The sequence below is a fragment of the Lepus europaeus genome, chromosome 13 (genome assembly GCF_033115175.1).
Source record: "Lepus europaeus isolate LE1 chromosome 13, mLepTim1.pri, whole genome shotgun sequence".
Classification (NCBI taxonomy): domain Eukaryota; kingdom Metazoa; phylum Chordata; class Mammalia; order Lagomorpha; family Leporidae; genus Lepus; species Lepus europaeus.
The window spans coordinates 82,627,016-82,646,196 of record NC_084839.1 but is presented as its reverse complement, the minus strand read 5'-3'; the positions used below and the strand labels follow the sequence as shown (position 1 = coordinate 82,646,196).

Sequence of the window (19,181 nt, the reverse complement as noted above, 5' to 3'; positions counted from 1 at the left end):
ATATGAACACTAAAATCACGCCAGGTGGGATTTTTTTTTCTTTTTCAGTTTGCTGTGATTCTCAGTTAGTTTGTTGGTGGTGTTGTTTTGTTGTTGTTGAAAGAAATTTTCCATTTCAGAATAGCTTTAAATTTACAAATCAAAAAATTGTAAGCAGTACACACAGTACTTTTCCACTGCACATCCAGCTGACACATCACATGGATGCGTTCATCACAATCGGTAACGACACCCCGCTTTCCTGTTGTGAACATTCGCTGTCAGTGGATGGGAAAAAAGACAGTGGGCACCTGGTGGGAAACTGAAGATGGGCTTTCTTCTGAACCACGGAGTCCCGCCCTCTGGTGTCCACTCTGATGCTCTGCAGCTCCCAGGAACACTGCTCCCCCACCTTTCCCACCCCCATAACAAAGAGCCTGACAGCAAAAGAACCTGGGGAGCCCTCTGTCCCTCCCACCTAGACACAGGGAACAGGAGGCCAGAGCACCGGGTCTTCTCCCAGCTCAGCAGCGCTGAGACTAAACCAGGCTCTTCAGCTCCTAATCTGAGCTCTTTTCTTCTTCTCACACCGCTCTCTCCGGGCAAAGCCCAGCACAGCTGGCTGCACAGAATCTCTGTGTGACTTTACTGTGTGAGCACTCCAGCTGCGCTCCATTAGGAGGCTATGATAGGGGCTCACTGTTCTCAAGCCCACAAAGGAAAGTAAATACATACCTTCTTCTTCCCTGCTACTTTTTAAAAAAAAAAAAGATTTATTTATGTATTTGAAAGTCAGAGTTACACAGAGCGTGATGGAGAGGCAGAGAGAGAGAGAGAGAGAGAGAGAGGCCTTCCATCCGCTGGTTCACTCCCCAACTGTCCACAATGGCCGGAACTGTGCCAATCCAAAGCCAGGGCCAGGAGCTTCTTCCAGGTCTCCCATGTGGGTGCAGGGGCCCAACCACTTGGGCCATCTTCTACTGCTTTCCCAGGCCATAGCAGGCAGCCGGAACATGTGTTTCAGCCCTGGCACCCAGGTAGGAGACCTGAAAGACCTTCCATCTCCCGGGCCCGGCGCTGTGGCGCAGAGGATTAAAGCCCTGGCCTGAAGCGCCAGCATCCCACATTGCGCCAGTTCTAGTCCCGGCTGCTCCTCTTCCAATCCAGCTCTCTGCTATGGCCTGGTATAGCAGTGGAAAATAGCCCAAATGTTTGGGCCCCTGCACCAGCATGGGAGACCCGGTAGAATCTCCTGGCTCCTGGCTTCTGATCGGCACAGCTCTGGCCATTGTAGCCACCTGGGGAGTGAACCAGATGATAGAAGACTTATTTTTCTGCACGTCCCTCTGTAACTCTTTCAAATATAAAATAAATCTTAAAAAAAAAGAAGTTCCATCTCCTAGCTTTTGGCAGGCACAGCCTCAGCTGGTGTAGCCATTGGAGGAGAGAACCAGAAGATGGAAGAGAGCGCTCTCTCCACTGAGTGTGTTTGTGTGTGTCTGTTAAAGCATGGGCTTTCATAAGCAAATCAATGTATTAAAAACTCTACATATAAAAACTGTACATATAAAATTTGTATCCTTTATAAAATAATCACCTGTCTTTAAAATATTTTTCTTGTAATATCTATAATGTTTTCTCTTTTGCTCTTTGAATCTCAAAGGATGCTCTAGCTTCCATACTCAGAAAGAATAGTTGATTTCCTTTAGCACAGTAGGGACATGGTCATGTCTGTGCTGCTGCTGCTGCCAAGGAGGAGGAAAGGAGGAGCCTCAGAGGAGTCACCCTGGCCCCTTCCACCCGACCCTGCAGGACCTTCAAGCCTGGCTGCTCTGAGAATCACTCTCAGCAGATGGGGCCCAGGAGCAGCAGCTGGGGCAGCCCAGCCTCACACTTCTGCTTTCCTGGGGGGTTTTTGTTAGGGCTTGTATCACTGTGGCACCATTACTACTAACATAATAATTGCTTTGACAGTAGTAAGTGGCAGCATCGTCACACTGCACGCCGCTGATGGTGAGAGTGAACTGTGTCCCAGATCCACTGCCTTTGAACCGTGATGGGACCCCAGATGCCAGATTGGATGCACCATAGATCAGGAGCTTGGGAGGCTGCCCTGGTTTCTGCTGATACCAGGCCAAACCACTATAAATGCTCTGACTGGCCTGGCAATTGATGGTGACTGTGCCTTCCACAGCTGCAGACGTGGAGGCTGGAGTCTGGGTCATCACGACATCACATCTGGCACCTGAGAAGGGAAACAGAAACACAGAGACCACACTCATCCTCATGTTCTAAGAGGACGCTCCTGCAGAGACCACAATGCCCTGGCCACACTGCCCGAGGCCGTTCCTGCTGCTGGCCTTCCTTACCTGGGAGCCAGAGCAGCAGGAGCCCCAGCAGCTGAGTGGGGGCCCTCGTGTCCATGCTGGGTCCTGCCTGGCACTGCCTCCTACATGGGGCGGGAGCAGCCTGGGCCTAAATCCCCAGAGAGGTGGGCGGTGCTCTGGGGACATGCAAATGAGCAGGGGCGGGGCAGGGCTGTGCCCAGCTCAAGGGCCCAGGGCAGCTCAGAACTCAGCCCAGGGGCTGTGTCTCCAGCTGCCCCAGCTCAGACCAGGGCTGCACCAGTTGACCTGCAGTGCGCATGCTCCTACCAGGAGACCTCACCTCCCAAAGTCACTGAGGGCCATTTGCCAACACTTTAAGTGAACTGGAGGCCAAGATGGTGTAATATATCATGGTTATGTTTGGATTCATAGGAGAACATTAAAGCTCAGATCATTGATTTTACCTGATTGTACTCTGATGCCCTCACATTGTCCCCTCATGGCAGACCGCTGCTCCAGGGAGATGGTCTCTGAGAGACGAGACTTCTGTCCACACTCACCTCTGTACTGATCAGAATAAACATCCTCAGAACAAGCGGCTGCCAGAGAGAGACCAGGACTCAGAAGGAGACGCAGGAGCTTAGAGGAGAGACCACACAGGTGCGCTCTCCCATCTGCAGCCAGAGTTCTGAGTCAAGGATGCAAGAGGAAATGATAAGTGAAAGTTCAAGGCCTCACCATAGCTCTGAGGAACATCAAGAAAAATAATTTCCCTCTCTCCTCTGTCCTGAAACCTTCACTTTATTCATAAGAAAATCTAGAGAGGAGGGAAGGCTGGCTTCGTGGCACAGTGGATGAGGCTTCCACTTGCACAGCCAGCAGCCTACATCAGAGACTGGGTTGAATCCCCACTGCTCCACAGCTGATCCCATTTTCTGCTAATGCACACCCTGGGAGGCAGCAGAAAATGGCCCAAGTCCTTGGATTGCTGCCCCACAGGGGAGACCCAGGGGCAGTTCTGGCTCTGGGCTTCTATTTGGCCAGGAACTCACTGTTACAGCCATTTGTGGATGCACCAGCTTACAGAACATATCTGGGCTCCATTTGTTGTTATCTCCAGTGTCAGGGCACTGATTCTTGCCACGGACTTGTGTGTTGCCTGGTTTCATGCTACAGGAACAAGAGAAATTTTACAAACTTTGTCCTCAATCAAAGTACAATTTGGCTGTCTGCCCATTACTGAGACTACACCTTAGTCTGTTTCTTCAGGAACACAAGTGTTGAACTTGTGAACTTGTGAACTTGAGAATGAACCAATTCATTCTCTCTGTCTCTGCCCCTGCCCTGGCTAGGGTGAGACAGTACAATGCTCTAAGAGTTCCTGGTCACCCACTGCCCCCTTGCCCAGAGCAATGGCCTTGCTCCTCGGTGGCCTCTGCCATGGAGCAGAGTGGGAGCACATGGACAACATGATATGTTTGTTTATTATCCTCCTGCCCACTAAAATGAGAGATCTATGAGATAGAGGGCTCTGCTCCTTTTTCCCATTTACTCTACATCTACAAGAGATTATGATCCTGTTAGCTGTGTACATGGTGTGCGAACAATGAAGCTATATTACTGGTCAATTCGATGAGAATTTTCTATTTGATTTGGATTAAATGAAAACCTTCTGACTCAGGAATTAAAAGCCAACATGATGACACCTGTGACCCCAGGGGAGCCAGTGCACTGGTAGCCCAAGGCAGTGACAGAGGGATTGGGAGGATTGAGACTCCCAGCCTTGTCCAGACCCCTGAGGAACAGTGGTTTCTCTGCTCACTCCTCGTTGAATTCTTTGTTTACTGGAAGGTTAGGCTGGTGGTAATAAATTGAATGTATGTCCACGCAAAACATAAAAGAAAAAGGGGTGGGGAGTGGGGATGGAGGGGAGGAAGGAGGGAGGACATGGTGGGAAGTGGCATTATGCTCACAACTGTGGATAGGATGGCCCGACTTGTGCAGTGGGGTAATGCCGCCAAAGGCAGGGCCAGCATCCCACATGCGCACTGGTGGGAATCCTGGCTGCTCCACTTCCAATCCAGCTTCCTTCTTGGCCTGGGAAAGCTCCTGGATCCAGTGTTGGAGCCCTGGCACCCATGTGGGAGACCTGAGAGAAGTTCCATCTCCAGCTCTTGCAAGACACTGCCTAAGCAACTGAAGCCATAGAGGATTGCAAAAGAAGATGAAAGATAACTCTCTCGTATTTTAGGCATGAGAAGCCAAGACACTCTGGGGAAAAAAAAAAAAAAAAAAGAAGAAGACCTAAATGAAAGATCTCTACGAGTGAGATCCCAGTGGAAAGAACGGGGCCATCAAAGAAGGAGGTACCTTTCTCTGAAGGGAGGAGAGAACTTCCACTTTGACTATGACCCTGTCGGAGTAAGATCAAAGTTGGCGAACCCTAAAGGCTTCCATAGCCTCGGCAACTCATGACTAGAGCCTAGGGAGATTACTGACGCCATAAACAAGAGTGTCAATTTGTTAAATCAACAACAGGAGTCACTGTGTACTTACGTCTCATGTGGGATCTGTCCTTAATGTGTTGTCCAATGTGAAGTAATGCTATAACTAGTACTGAAACAGTATTTTTACACCTTGTGTTTCTGTGTGGGTGCAAACTGATGAAATCCTTATTTAATATATATTGAATCAATCTTCTGTATATAAAGATAATTGAAAATGAAGAAAAACTTGGTGTTAAATTGGAAATTGCATAGAAAATTAATCAATTCTTAAAAAAATTTCATGTAGGATCTCTGTCCTTAATGTGCTGTACATTGTGATTTAATGCTATAACTAGTACTCCACCAGTATTTTTCACTTTGTGTTGCTGTGTGGGGGCAAACTGTTGAAATCTTTACTTAATATATACTAAACTGATCTTCTGTATATAAAGAGAATTGAAAATGAATCTTGATGTGAACGGAAGGGGAGAGGGAGCGGGAAAGGGGAGGGTTGCGGGTGGGAGGGAAGTTATGGGGGGGGGGGGCATTGTAATCCATAAGCTGTACTTTGGAAATTTATATTCATTAAATAAAAGTTTAAAAAAAAAAAAGATAACTCTCTCTCTCTGAAACTTTGTGTGTGTATATGTGTCTGTGTGTAAAATGTAGACTTTCAATAAGCAAAAAATGTTTTTAAATAACTGTAGATATGAAATTGTTTATTAAATAAAATTTTATAATCACCTCTATTTACACTACTTTTCCTTGTAATACCTATAGTGTTCTCTCTTTTGCTCTATGAATTCCAAATGATGCTCTAGCTTTGAATTCTCAGTAAGAATAACTGCTTTCCTTTAGCACAGTAGGGACATGGTCATGTCTGTGCTGTGGCTACCAAGGAGGAGGAAAGGCGGGAGCCTCAGAGGAGTCACCCTGGCCCCTTCCACCCGACCCTGCAGGACCTTCAAGCCTGGCTGCTCTGAGAATCACTCTCAGCAGATGGGGCCCAGGAGCAGCAGCTGGGGCAGCCCAGCCTCACACTTCTGCTTTCCTGGTGGTTTTTGTTACAGCTTGTATCACTGTGGCACCATTACTACTAACATAATAATTGCTTTGACAGTAGTAAGTGGCAGCATCGTCACATTCCACGCCGCTGATGGTGAGAGTGAACTGTGTCCCAGATCCACTGCCGCTGAACCGCGATGGGACCCCAGATGCCAGAGTGGATGCAGAATAGATCAGGAGCTTGGGAGGCTGCCCTGGTTTCTGCTGATACCAGGCTAAAGCACTACTAATGCTCTGACTGGCCTGGCAATTGATGGTGACTGTGCCTCCCACAGCTGCAGACGCAGAGGCTGGAGTCTGGGTCATCACGGTGTCGGCACATCTGGCACCTGAGAAGGGAAACAGAAACACAGAGACCACACTCATCCTCACGTTCTAAGAGGACGCTCCTGCAGAGACCACAATGCCCTGGCCACACTGCCCGAGGCCGTTCCTGCTGCTGGCCTTCCTTACCTGGGAGCCAGAGCAGCAGGAGCCCCAGCAGCTGAGTGGGGGCCCTCGTGTCCATGCTGGGTCCTGCCTGGCACTGCCTCCTGCATGGGGTGGGAGCAGCCTGGGCCTAAATCCCCAGAGAGGTGGGCGGTGCTCTGGGGACATGCAAATCAGCAGGGGCGGGGCAGGGCTGTGCCCAGCTGAAGGGCCCAGGGCAGCTCAGAACTCAGCCCAGGGGCTGTGTCTCCAGCTGCCCCAGCTCAGACCAGGGCTGCACAAGTTTACCTGCAGTGTGCATGTTTCTACCAGGAGACGTCACATCCCAAAGTCACTGAGGGACATTTGCCAACACTAATTGAACTGGAGGACAAGAAGGTGTAATGTATTCATGGTATGCTTGGGTTCTTTAGGAGAAAGTCCATTTCCTAGGGAATACTTAGTTACCCCTTAAAGCTGAGGTCAGTGTTTTTACCTGCTTGTCCTCTGATGCCCTCTCATTGTCCCCTCACGGCAGACCGCTGCACCAGGGAGATGGTCTCTGAGAGACAAGGCTTCTGTCCACACTCACCTCTGAAACAAGCGGCTGCCAGAGAGACCAGGACTCAGAGGAGAAAGCAGGTGCTTAGATGAGAGAAAGTAAGTTGTGCTCTCCCATCTGCAGCCAGAGTTCTGGGTCAGGGCTACAAGAGGAGGAGACAAGTGCGAGTTTCAAGGAGTCACCATAGGTCTGAGGAACATCAAGCAAACTAACTTCCCTCTCTCCTGTACCCAGACACCTTCACGTTTTTCCTAAGAAAATCGGGAAAGGAGGGAAGGCTGGCATTGTGGCACAGTGGATAAGGCTGCACTTGCAAAGCTAGCAGCCTAAATCAGAAACTCGCTTTAAAACCCACTGCTTCCCTTCTGATGCCATTTTCTGCTAATGCACACCCTGGGAGGCAGCCAAAGATGGCCCAAGTTCAATTCCTGGCCCGCTTGGGAGACCAGGGGTAGATCTGGCTCTGGGCTTTTGCTTGGCCAGGAACTCACTGTTATAGCCATTGTGGAGAGACCAGATTACAGAACTTCCCTCCCTTCCCCTCCCCTCCCGTCTTCTCTTCTCTTCTCTTCTCTTCTCTTCTCTTCTCTTCTCTTCTCTCTACCTCTCCATCTTTCTCTGTCTTTACCTCTCTCCAATGCTCAGGTTTTAAATAAAGAAAGAAATATTTTGGAAAAGTAAAGGATGGTAACATGAAAGAAAATTAACATACGAGACAACTGTTGACACAATAAAAGACACTCTCTTAAAACTGGGCTCCTCTTTTGTTATCTTCAGTGTCAGGCCACTGATTCTTGCAGCTGACCTGTATGTTGCCTGGTTCGGTGCTACAGGAACAAGATAAATTTTAAAGACTTTGTCGTCAATCAAAGGACAGTTTGGCTTTCACCATTAATGAGACTCCAATTAGTTTGTTTTTCCAGGAAACATTCATGTTGAACTGCCTACTGTATTCCCTCTGCCTCTGCCCCTGCCCCTGCCTAGGCTGAGACAGGGGGTTGTACTAAGTGGACTTGGACGCCCACTGCTCACTTTCCATGAGCAGTAGCATTGCTCCAGGGGAGGCCTCTCACACAGAGCAGAGTGGGAGTGAATTAGGCAGGCACACAGGTTAAAATTGATTAGGTTTGTGAGCTGGAAGACCACGCCTTCACCTTGCCCCTGTGTGACCTCATGCCCCTACCCGGCCACACCAGAGCGCCCACCAGCCAATCAGGTAAATTACCACTCCCCTTTATATGTGGATTAAAAGCCTGGGACAAGGTGTGTCTGGCCTCTTTCCCTCCCTCTCTTCCCTGGCTTCTTGCCACTAGGGGGCTGGCTGCAGCCCTGAGCCTCCATGGCCCGTGGCCTTCGGGCCACCCACCCCATGCTTCCGGGCCTAGCTGCTCCTCCATGTGGCTGGTTCCTGGTACTTGGTGTGAACCCAGATCTACCTCTCTCCTTTAGATGGGGCCCTCACTCTCCTTTCTCACTGAATAAAAGCTTAAAATGTACTGTGCTGCCTTGTTCATTTATGCCAGTATTCAGAATTCTTCTCTGAATATTAGGCAAGAACCCACATGGGCTTATGAATATGGGGAACTTATTAATAAGCATATGGTAATATCGTATGGCACCCCAAATTATATTTTGGGGGCGTCAAATTCCAATATCAGGAGCAGAGGTAGATCATGATTAGTTTGAATATTATCAGGCCTGCCCACTAAAATGGAAGATCTATGAAATGAAGGGCTCTGTTAGATTTTTCCAGTTAGTCTACATCTACAAGAGATTGGGAATCCATTAGTTGTGTGCCATTGAGTGCAAATAATGAAGCTACTATTGGTTCAATTCGCTGAGAATTTTGTATTTGATTTCAGATTAAATGAAAAACTGCTCCATAAGGAATTGAAAGCTGACACAATCCCACTTGTGACCCCTCCCAGGGTGTGCCAGTACAACTCTGGTCTGGTAGTGACAGAGGAATTGGGGGATTGAGACGCACAGCATTGTCTTTAGGATGAGGAACAGTGGTTTTCTGCTTACTCCATGTTGAATTCTGTATATGTGGAGGACTGAGCCAGTGTTTATAAAATACATTGAAAGTATGTCATTGCAAAAGATAAAATAGGGGCCGGCACCGTGGCACAGCGGGCTAACGCCCTGGCCTGAAGTGCCAGCATCCCATGTGGGCAATGGTTCAAGTCCTGGCTGCTCCACTTTTCATCCAGCTGCCTGCTATGGCCTGGGAAAGCAGTAGAAGATGTCCCAAGTCCTTGGGCCCCTGCACCCAGGTGGGAGACATGGAAGAAGCTCCTGGCCCTTGGCTTCAGATCGGCACAACTATGGCCACTGTGGCCAATGGAGGAGTGAACCAGCAGATGGAATACCTCTCTCTCTCTCTCTCTCTCTGCCTCTCCTCTCTCTGTGTACCTCTGACTTTCAAATAAATAAATAAATAAATCTAAAAAAAATAAATAAATAAGATGACCTGTAGTGAGCTTAATTCAAATGTGATTTACAACTTAGTAACTTAAATGTGCAGACAAAGTTACAGACAGTGCAGCTTCCCATTTTCCATCTTATACATTGTTAATTTTTTTGGTGTTTTTATAGTTTAAAAAATTTTAAAAATAGCCAAGTACTTCAGCCATATGTACAGATACAATTTTGGTCGTGGCTTCTATTTTAAAAGAATCAACTTCCTTCTGATTTTCCTCAAGTTCTGGCGGAAATGCCTACAAGAACTAGCTAATAAACAAAAACCAAGAGAAGCACATTCAAAATACTGATTCACTTTGGTAGCATATGGTTGTCTTGGAAGACAAAGGAAGGCAGACAAGACCCCTTAAGGGGAAGTAGGCTATTTCAAATACTCCATAGTTTATCTAAAAGTTATTTTTTTAAAGAGCTAAGCCGTGGTATCCACTGACAGCAATGCAACACCAAGTATATGGTGACTTCAAACAAAACAAATGCCCATGAAGAAAAGGCTGTATTTAATTTTATCTCAATTTAGTTTCAGTCAAAGATAACTTTTTTTCTCAGTACAATACCCCCTTCTCTGTATAAGGCTGCTCTGGTTGGCTGTCAGCCCAGGGAAGGAGGGAGTTAGGAGAGTTAACTACTCACAGCTTTAAGTAGACAATAAAGTTGTGCTTCCTTTTGGTTGTGCTAATAGAATGTCTAAAGATATACAATTCTTTAACAGGTGCCATTCTGACTTCTTTATTATCTGTAACCTTTGGAAACTGACCACACAAAGCTACAAAATCAGCAAATGTTTGAAAGTTATGTGTAGAACATAAATGACCTCGAATTTCAAGCTCTCATTTATTAGCGTACCACTCAATCTTAAAAAAAAATTTTTTTAAAGTGGCTCCAAAGACAGCCTTGTATTGTAGAATCAGAATCAAAATGGAGTGAGTGTGGCTAAGAGCCTATTGCAGATCTCTTGCTTCTGTACATGGTAGCTTTGCTCGCTAATGGCTACGGGTGCATCTTGTGAAACTATGTGGCCTAAATTCCCAGGAACTAGGTTGACTGAAATGTGTCACTCACTGTTATCTTACAACCATACCTTGGGTCTGTTCCTGGGTTTGTTATTGGTAACTGTTATCTTACAGCCATATTCTGGTTTTCCTATTTATTGTTCACTGCATACCTGGGGTCCGGTTTGAAATTGTGAGCCCTAGTGGACAGAATACTATAAAAAGCTGTGTAAGCCGCTGGTGGGGGCCACACTCTGGTAAGGAGTGTTGTTCCCGATGGGTAGCCAGTCCCTAACTGTTACCCTGCCTCTCATGTGTCTCTCATTTGCTTCTCATTTTCAATAAAATGCCTGTGTGACTGTCACTGGTATTGTAATACTCTATTTTAGCTGACAAGCAGGTGCAACAATATCATTCTTTAAAAAGGGAAATTGTTCCTTTGTGCTTGACACCCACTGCACACCCAACGCCAATTTCAAAATGCGTCATTCAGTTGTCTAGGTCACAGCCATTTCCAAGATGATTTTTTTTCTTGATAGGCAGAGTGGACAGTAAGAGAGGGAGACAGAGAAAGGTCTTCCTTTTTCCATTGGTTCACCTCCCCAATGGCCCCTGCAGCCTGCGCACTGCGGCCGGCCCACCACACTGATCAACCACACTGGTCGAAGCCAGGAGCCAGGCGTTTCTCCTGGTCTCCCATGGGGTGCAGGGCCCAAGGACTTGGCCCATCCTCCACTGCACTCCCATTCCACAGCAGAGAGCTGGCCTGGAAGAGGAGCAACCGGGATAGAATCCGGCGCCCCAACCGGGACTGGAACCCGGGGTGCCGGCGCCGCAGGCGGAGGATTAGCCTAGTGAGCCTCAGCGGCGGCCCCAGGATGAGGTTTTGTATTTGGTTCCCAGAGCCTCTGCTCCTCAGAAAACCCGGGCTTTCCCTCCTGCAGCGATGTGTCTGGCTGATGCTGGAGAATCCCTTCCAGGGCTCCTCATCCTCACCCTGGCTTCTGGAGGCCTCTGCTCTGGTTCCCCATCTTCATCTTCATGACAAGCGCTGTTAATGAGAAAGCCTTTGCAGCCAGAGGTGGAGCAGTCTCTGCAGGCTTATTGACCCAGCTGGTGGATGTGGCTGATGCTGTCTGGGACGTCTGACCACCTGTGGCCAATGCAAACCTTCAGATCTTTGTAGGTTTTCTTGGAAGGGCTCAGCTTCCTCTCAGCTGATGGCTTCTCAGCGCAGTGCCTGGAACTTCCTATCCGTTACCCTGGGGCTCCAGCTCGCTGTGTTCTTTCAGACTTCTCCTCTCCCACCTTCTCATCTGCCATTTTCCCCACCACAAGCTCCAAATTAGCTGTCTCATATACAGCTTTAAAAGCAACTGGAATTTTTTTTAAAAAAACAAAGAGATAGCCCTACAGAACGGTGACGAGGGATTGACCAGTGGGCGGGGCCTCGTGCTCCGAGATGGGTTTGTGCAGAGAAACAACAGAGGGCAGCTGTGGGTGACCCGAGGCTGCTTCGCTTGTCCCAGAGGAGCGGAGTCCACACAGAGATCAGAGACTCCGAGAGACAGCGGTGTGCACGCGCTCTCATTCTACCCAGTAGCACTCACACCTTCCCTGTACTGTGGTGGCCTTACACTGGTGCCATGACTCTGATCCAGGCTCCCCAGTGACTTTGCTATCCCTTTGGGATCTCTGAGCTGCTCTGGGGTCCTCGATTCCTGCCAGGCAAAAAACACACCCTCAGAACTCATTCCTCACCACAGAACACGCCATGATCTCATCTGTTAGGTAGGAAGTCAGAAATGAATTTATGTGTGTGACAAAGGCCTAAGGAATTGACAGCTACAGCAGTCCAGCATCTGCATATCAAAGTGTCCTGATAACCTTCCAGGTGCAGCCCGGTATCGGTACTTCAAAAGTCCCACCCAGATCCTGATGCTCTTCCAGGGATTCCTGACCCATCTACCCAATAACATTCCAGGTGAAGCCTAGTATCTGCCCTTCAATGTCCGCCTGGATCCTGATGACCTTTTAGGGGGTCCTGCCCCTTCTCCCTGGCCTGATAGACATCCTTCCTCTAAGCCGGGGGGATGCCAGTCAGGCTTCCCCTGTCTGATAACTTCAAAGGGAAAAACTCAGAAAAGAATTTTTTGTATTTACACCCAACAAGTCCTTTGTCCCAGGAGGAGAAGGAGAGGGGGAAGGAAAAGGTGGGAAGGCAAGACCCATCCCCTTAAAAACCCCAGCCTGAATGTGATCTATGCACTCTCTCTCAGGTCCTGTCTGGAGAGGTGCCCATCCGTGCTTATGGATGTCCCTGCCCTAATAAACCTTGCTATTTTGCTTTCCACTACTCTCTCTCTCATGCCTTAATTCTTTCTTGCGCAAAGACAAGGACCCTTTGCTTCTCCGGTAGCACATCCACACACCAGTCTTCCAAATTCTGAGGTAAGACACAGAACAGGAAATTCCCATGGCAAATTCTACTATGGATTGTGGTTCTACTCTCCTCTCCTCTCGTCTGAAATTCCTAGTACAAGGTGCCAACCACAACTCCCAAAGGCTTTTAGTCTCTATGGACACTGTGTCCAGGCAACAGTGAGTGTGGGTGATGACTCAACCTCCTGTTTCCCTTCTACAGGCTAAGCCCTGGGCTCCAGTGAGTGCTTGGGTGATGACCCCTCCCTCAACTCCCATATCCTCTCATTAGTCAGACGGCCATGAAGTTAGGGATGCCTAATAGCCACCAATTTGACTGTCAGGTCACCATGGGAGCTTTCTCTTCCCGTGTTCCATTGGATTAGCCTCCTAGGTAATATGGTCCCTCTCAAACTGGCTCCAGCCCTCAAACATCGGCACCACATCTTTCTCTGTAATTGAGCGTTGCCCATGTATGACCTTAACAGTCAATCAAAGTGGCCCCTCCATGGTATGTTTGACCCTGATATCATTCAAGATCTTTATCACTTCTGTGAGTTTGGGAAAATGGAAGGAGATCCCATAGGCTCAAGCTTTTCTGTCTTCAATCTAAACCTTCTATGCCTACTTCCTGCTCTCTGGCCCAGGTCCTATTGGCCTCTTAAGTTTCCACTAGAGGTCAAGGGCCTGAGCCAAAACATCTGCCTCCTACATTTGGGGCCCCAACTCTTCACTGTCTATGCTCACTGAGCCTCCCCCTCCCACCCGAGAGTTCCGACTTTATCTTGGCACCAGGCCTGGTCCAAAGTCTCCTCTCCCAGCCTTATCAATGATCCTCTAGCAAGTTTGGGAATGGCTGTCTCCATGCTTTCACCCTCCAGTCCTGGTCCTCCAACTGCTCTTTTGCCCCTTCCTCTCTTGTTCCAGTTTTACCATAAGAAAAGCAAGGGAGTGGTAATGCCATCCTGAGCTCCCTGCTTACAGAGAAACAACTTAGGTATCCCACCCTTCTGATGGCTCTTTTGCTTTATCTTGAGCAAGCCAGACAGGAAAATCAGGTGTTTTGACCTCCACTTCTTGTCCTTGGTGCATCGACCTTTGGCCCACAGGCACCTTTGGGAACTGACTGGCAGCTGCCTGTACTTTTGCTTCAGAGGCAGTCGCAAGTGGCTGACTGTTGGCTATGACACCATGGGCCTAAGGTGTTTTTGGTGTAAAAAAAAAAAAGCAACTGTAACCAGACAGTGAGTTTGAAAAAATTTCTCTCTTTGAATCTAGGAAGATCAGTACCTTTACAAATATTGCTTTGTCACTTGCTGAACTTATTTTGCAATTTATTTTAACAGGTTTCTGGGCAATCAGTACTCAATGAAACAGCAATGGCTGATTAGTACTTGTTTTAGATGAATGCAATTTTAATTTGAATTGCATTCAGATTGAGATATAATGTAATATCAACATCTTAAGTCATTTAGCTGTAACTGCTAATTCAAATTGGGTAAAGACAAATAAAAAAATGTGTCCAAAAGTAAACTTTGGTACTTAGCATGTTATATTCTATAGAAGAACTATTTGGGTTTGTTAAACAACTGTGTTTTCATAAACTATCCATGAAAAATATCCCAACACTGCTTCAAATAACTCAGGCTGACATTTGTGTTACGTTATTCAAAATTGTTGTCTTAATGTGAAGATTTTTAACAGGTTATTGCAAAATGTAAATCTAGAAAATTGGCAGATGGGGGGCCGGTACTGTGGCTCACTTGGTTAATCCTCCACCTATGGTGCCGACATCCCATATGGGTACTGGGTTCTAGTCCCAATTGCTCCTCTTCCAGTCCAGCTCTCTGCTGTGGCCCAGGAAGGCAGTGGCGGATGGGCCAAGTGCTTGGGCCCTGCATCCGCATGGGAGACCAGGAGAAGCACCTGGCTCCTGGCTTCAGATCAGTGCAACGCCTGCCATAGTGGCCATTTTGGGAGTGAACCAGTAGAAGGAAGACCTTTCTCTCTGTCCTCTGTCTCTCTATCTATATGCCTGTAACTCTACCTGTCAAAATTTTAAAAATAAAAAATAAATTAAAAAAAGAAAATTGGCAGATGGTGTGTTTGGTAAGGAAGGTTAAGAAGGAAAGAGTTCTTTTGAGTAAAGAAAGGACATGGTTTGTAAGGATGACTTCATCCTGATGGCTGGTTTACTCTGGACTGAAATGGAAATGATGGAATGTTTCAAGTAAGTTAAGAGGGTGTGTGGGAGTCACCAAATATTATGAAAGAAAGAAATTTTGGATACTAAAGCTATTAATCTATTTCTCTTTGACATAGAATTAGAATCTGATTCTCTGTTAGAGCAATGAGTTCAAGTTGTTAGCAAAAGAGTTGCAGATTGGTGCCTCGTCACACGGGGCACCAAAATGTTAGGAAAAGAGGCGCAGATTAGAGAAGAGGCAATGCACGAATTTACAGACAGACCGAATTTATTCAGAGAAAATAAATCCACAGAGCTGGGTGACCAACTGCCTGCATGTACAAGATGAAGCATCTGGCAGAAGACTCCCAGGGGCCGGGCCTTTTTAAGGAGGGCCTGGGCTGGGTGGGAAAAGGGGGCAGCAGGGAGGGAAATTCCAGGAACTGGGGGGGGGGGGGGGGGCTTATGAACCTGGAAAAGAATGCATGGTGGGGTCTGAAGGCAATAGGGTGTGAGACCCAATTGAGTTTCAAGGGCAGGGATACTGTCCAAAGTTTATCTCCTTTGGGCAATGAGGGAGAATGGCTGAGGCTTATGTCCTTGTTCCACCAAAAGTAATCTATTATGTTCTCTTGGTGCCGCTGTTCAATTCTAATTGTTTAGAAACAGCTGAGTTTTTTTTAAGAGCTGTGGGTTATTTAAATATATGCTTATTCTAAAATATTTGAATCATTGCCTTGTAACGATGATCAAATTTGGTCTATATTATGTCCTGATGGCCAAGGATCTTATTTCAACCAGATACTTTAAGCCTTCCTGGCATCCTTGACAGGCATTCCAAAAAATAAAAAATCAAATTCCAAACAATTTGGACTCTGAAATCTCCAGTAAAGTTGGACTTTGATTTTTGCAGTTTGGGCCCAACCAACTAGAAAAATCAAAGGATATATGTCTCTCATCTAGTAGAGACACCAACTAATCAGGCTATTTGGATTCTACTGGAAGTACTGCCAAGATGTGAAGTGGTGCTAAATTTTAAGTTCTATCATATAAAATGCTGCTGATATAAATGTCCTAAAGTTAAAAAGTCTAATGATCTTGTGTTACTAGACATGATGGTTATCTTAATGAGAAAGGCCCAGAGGCCTAAAAGTTCAAATGTTCTATAAAACCCCACAGCTGCTTTCAAAACTACTGTGTGAAGAACGCAACTGCCTTTTGTTGGTTCATGGTTTCTAATTTTAAACATGACTATTTAAAGTCTTCTGTCATTCACAGTTTTGTATCAGTTCTGATGGACTTTTTCCAGCCACTTCTACTGTATTCAGTACTTTGGGATGGCTCTGTAAACAGATGAAGCCAAGAATGCACTACAGGTCCCACCTGGAAGAAAGTAGGGTTAATTCAGGCAACTAAGAGCAGGAAGTAATCCGAATCAACTGGTAACCTGAAAAACAGTTAAAGAGTTTAAAAAGCTATTGTGGAAATGGTTTATTTTTCTATCTCTTATGTTATATGTGTATACATATTGTATGTCTACATGGGAAAATTTTTTTTTACATGGGAAAATTCATTAAGAACTTTATTTTATTGGCTTATAGATAAAAGATTGCTAATAAATTTAAACTGCTAAAATTAATCAAAGATACCTTTTGATTCATGTGACCTGAATCTCTGTATCAGATATTTTCACTTGGTTGGTAGAAAGAAACTAAAAACGTTTCTAAATGTTCGTGCTTGAATTTGCTGGTTAAACAAGCTATACCATGCTAGATATTTAAGAGATGTTTCCAAATACATGTATTCTTAAAATTTATAGAAGGCATTGGACCTTCTGGTAAATGTTTCCCTAAGTTGTCATTTAATGGTTGAAATTCTTTGCTAAGTTTTCATTTGATAATGATATTGTCAGTAAGCAATCTGGGACTTGCTCCCTCATCTCTCTATTCTAAGCCCAACTTGTTCTCTCATTTCTCTATTCTCTTCAAGGTAGGAAACTAACTCTATTCCGACGGACTCTCCAAGATGCACAATTTGATTTTTAGACCTTAAAAAGGGGATGGCTAACAGATTTCTGTAATAGCATAGCTAAAAGGAAAGCTTAAATTAAAATTTCACAGCTAGATTTACTTCACCATGAGCACAGTAAACAGGCAAAACGTCCCTTTCAGACCAAAGAGAGGGAGAGAAAGTTTTAAAGTGAGGACATAGCTTTCCTCATGGGCATTGTCTACCTCAGGAAAAACCACTATCAGAACATGCCTGTGACTATAGACTTCTAGTTCAAGCCACCAAATCCCATCTTCAGGAGTTTCCAGAACAACACAGCCCTGCTACCTTTAGGGTTTCTTCCAGGGAGACCTCAGAGCTTCTAACCTCAATAACAGTACGTGGATTTGTCTGAGCCGAAGAGAATGTAATAATTCATTAGAGCAACAATTCACCAAAAAACACCAAGGAAGACAACGCCTTTCACCTCCCTCCCTGATCCTGCTCTGTCATCCCAAAGTTACACCTTGTTCTCATTGGGTGTCTTGACAAGAGGCAAATAGCAGTTTATTGTGAGGGGAGTCAGCACAGCATTCCCCTTAGATACAAATCTGCTGGGTGAAACACTTCCATGGTCTCTCTTCAGTCTCGGTATGTGACGGCAGAGGCTCCCAAGCAGAACCTGAGTGGAAGAAGAGCTTTGGATCTGTGTGTCTGTTTCCATACCTGGGGCAGGGATTAGAACACGGTGACCATAGGGGGCAGCACTGACCCAGGATGAGAAGGGACAGAGGAGATGAGGAAGGGGAGGAAACGCGACTTCTCTTACTTTCCCAGAATCGGAAACAACGTCCCCTGGGGTGTGCACTGCTTGTGAGAGAACTGTACTTGGTGGCCAAAGTGCAGAAGGAGCTGCGTGACAGGTGTGAGCCAACATGGACTGAAGCAGGGGTGCAGTGAACGGTGCATTTCACACCATCCTGGCTGTGCCTCTGGTCCTGCTGTGTCAGCCAGGGCCTCCATATAGAGGGAACACTGCTACATGGAGAGAAAATACAGAGAGATGTACAGACCTGGGTTAGATCAAGCCCGCATGTTCGGGTCACCATTGTATTCTAGACAAACTAACTGAGATTTGACCACGAGACAAGCAGAATTCTAGTCTATATATCAGCTTTTGCAGGAAGCACCCTAAACAGAGGGGCGGGGGAGAATCCCCTGTGAGTGCTGCAGGCAGTGAGAGCACCCGCGCCCCCACCCCAGGGCTTCCTGGACAGGGCTGAAGACACGCGGGGCAGCACCTGTGCCTTCTGCCCCAGAGATGCTTGGCCTCTAGGAGAGATCTGAGAGTCTCTGTGTCTACGATCTCCTTCTCTGACAGCTGTTCTCCCAGGAAATCAAAGGCTATCATAAGACTCCCTCACTTCATTTAAAGTATTTTTTCTTGCCATACCTATAATATTTTCTATTTGCTGTGTGAGCAAAGATGATACAAAACAGTCAAACTCTCCAGTAGAATAATTACTCTCCTTTAAGTAGTGGTAGCATAACCGTGTCTGTGCTGCTGCCACCAAGGAAGAAATGAGGGAGCCTCAGAGGAGTCACCCTGGCCCCTTCCACCCGACCCTGCAGGACCTTCAAGCCTGGCTGCTCTGAGAATCACTCTCAGCAGATGGGGCCCAGGAGGAGCAGCTGGGGCAGCCCAGCCTCACACTTCTGCTTTCCTGGGGGGTTTTTGTTAGAGTTTGTAACATGGTAATAAGTAGCACTACTATAATAAACGCTTTGACAGTAGTAAGTGGCAGCATCGGCACACTGCACGCTGCTGATGGTGAGAGTGAACTGTGTCCCAGATCCACTGCCTTTGAACCGCGATGGGACCCCAGATGCCAGAGTGGATGCAGAATAGATCAGGAGCTTGGGAGGCTGCCCTGCTTTCTGCTGATACCAGGATAAGTAGTTACTACTAACACTCTGACTGGCCTGGCAATTGATGGTGACTGTGCCTCCCACAGCTGCAGACGTGGAGGCTGGAGTCTGGGTCAGCACAGTGGCACAACTGGCACCTGAGAAGGGAAACAGAAACACAGAGCCCACACTCATCCTCACGTTCTAAGAGGACGCTCCTGCAGAGACCACAATGCCCTGGCCACACTGCCCGAGGCCATTCCTGCTGCTGGCCTTCCTTACCTGGGAGCCAGAGCAGCAGGAGCCCCAGCAGCTGAGTGGGGGCCCTCATGTCCATGCTGGGTCCTGCCTGGCACTGCCTCCTGCATGGGGCGGGAG

General features: G+C 46.9%; 1 gene segment (V, D, J or C); it reads right to left on the bottom strand.

The window, feature by feature from the left end:
- Positions 1 to 1,704: 1,704 nt before the first annotated feature.
- Positions 1,705 to 19,149, bottom strand: LOC133772388 (Ig kappa chain V region 3381-like). The segment is given in 3 exon segments: positions 1,705 to 1,724; positions 1,922 to 2,224; positions 19,086 to 19,149. Coding segments are annotated over 3 exon segments (378 nt in total).
- Between the last annotated feature and the right edge of the window lie 32 nt (positions 19,150 to 19,181).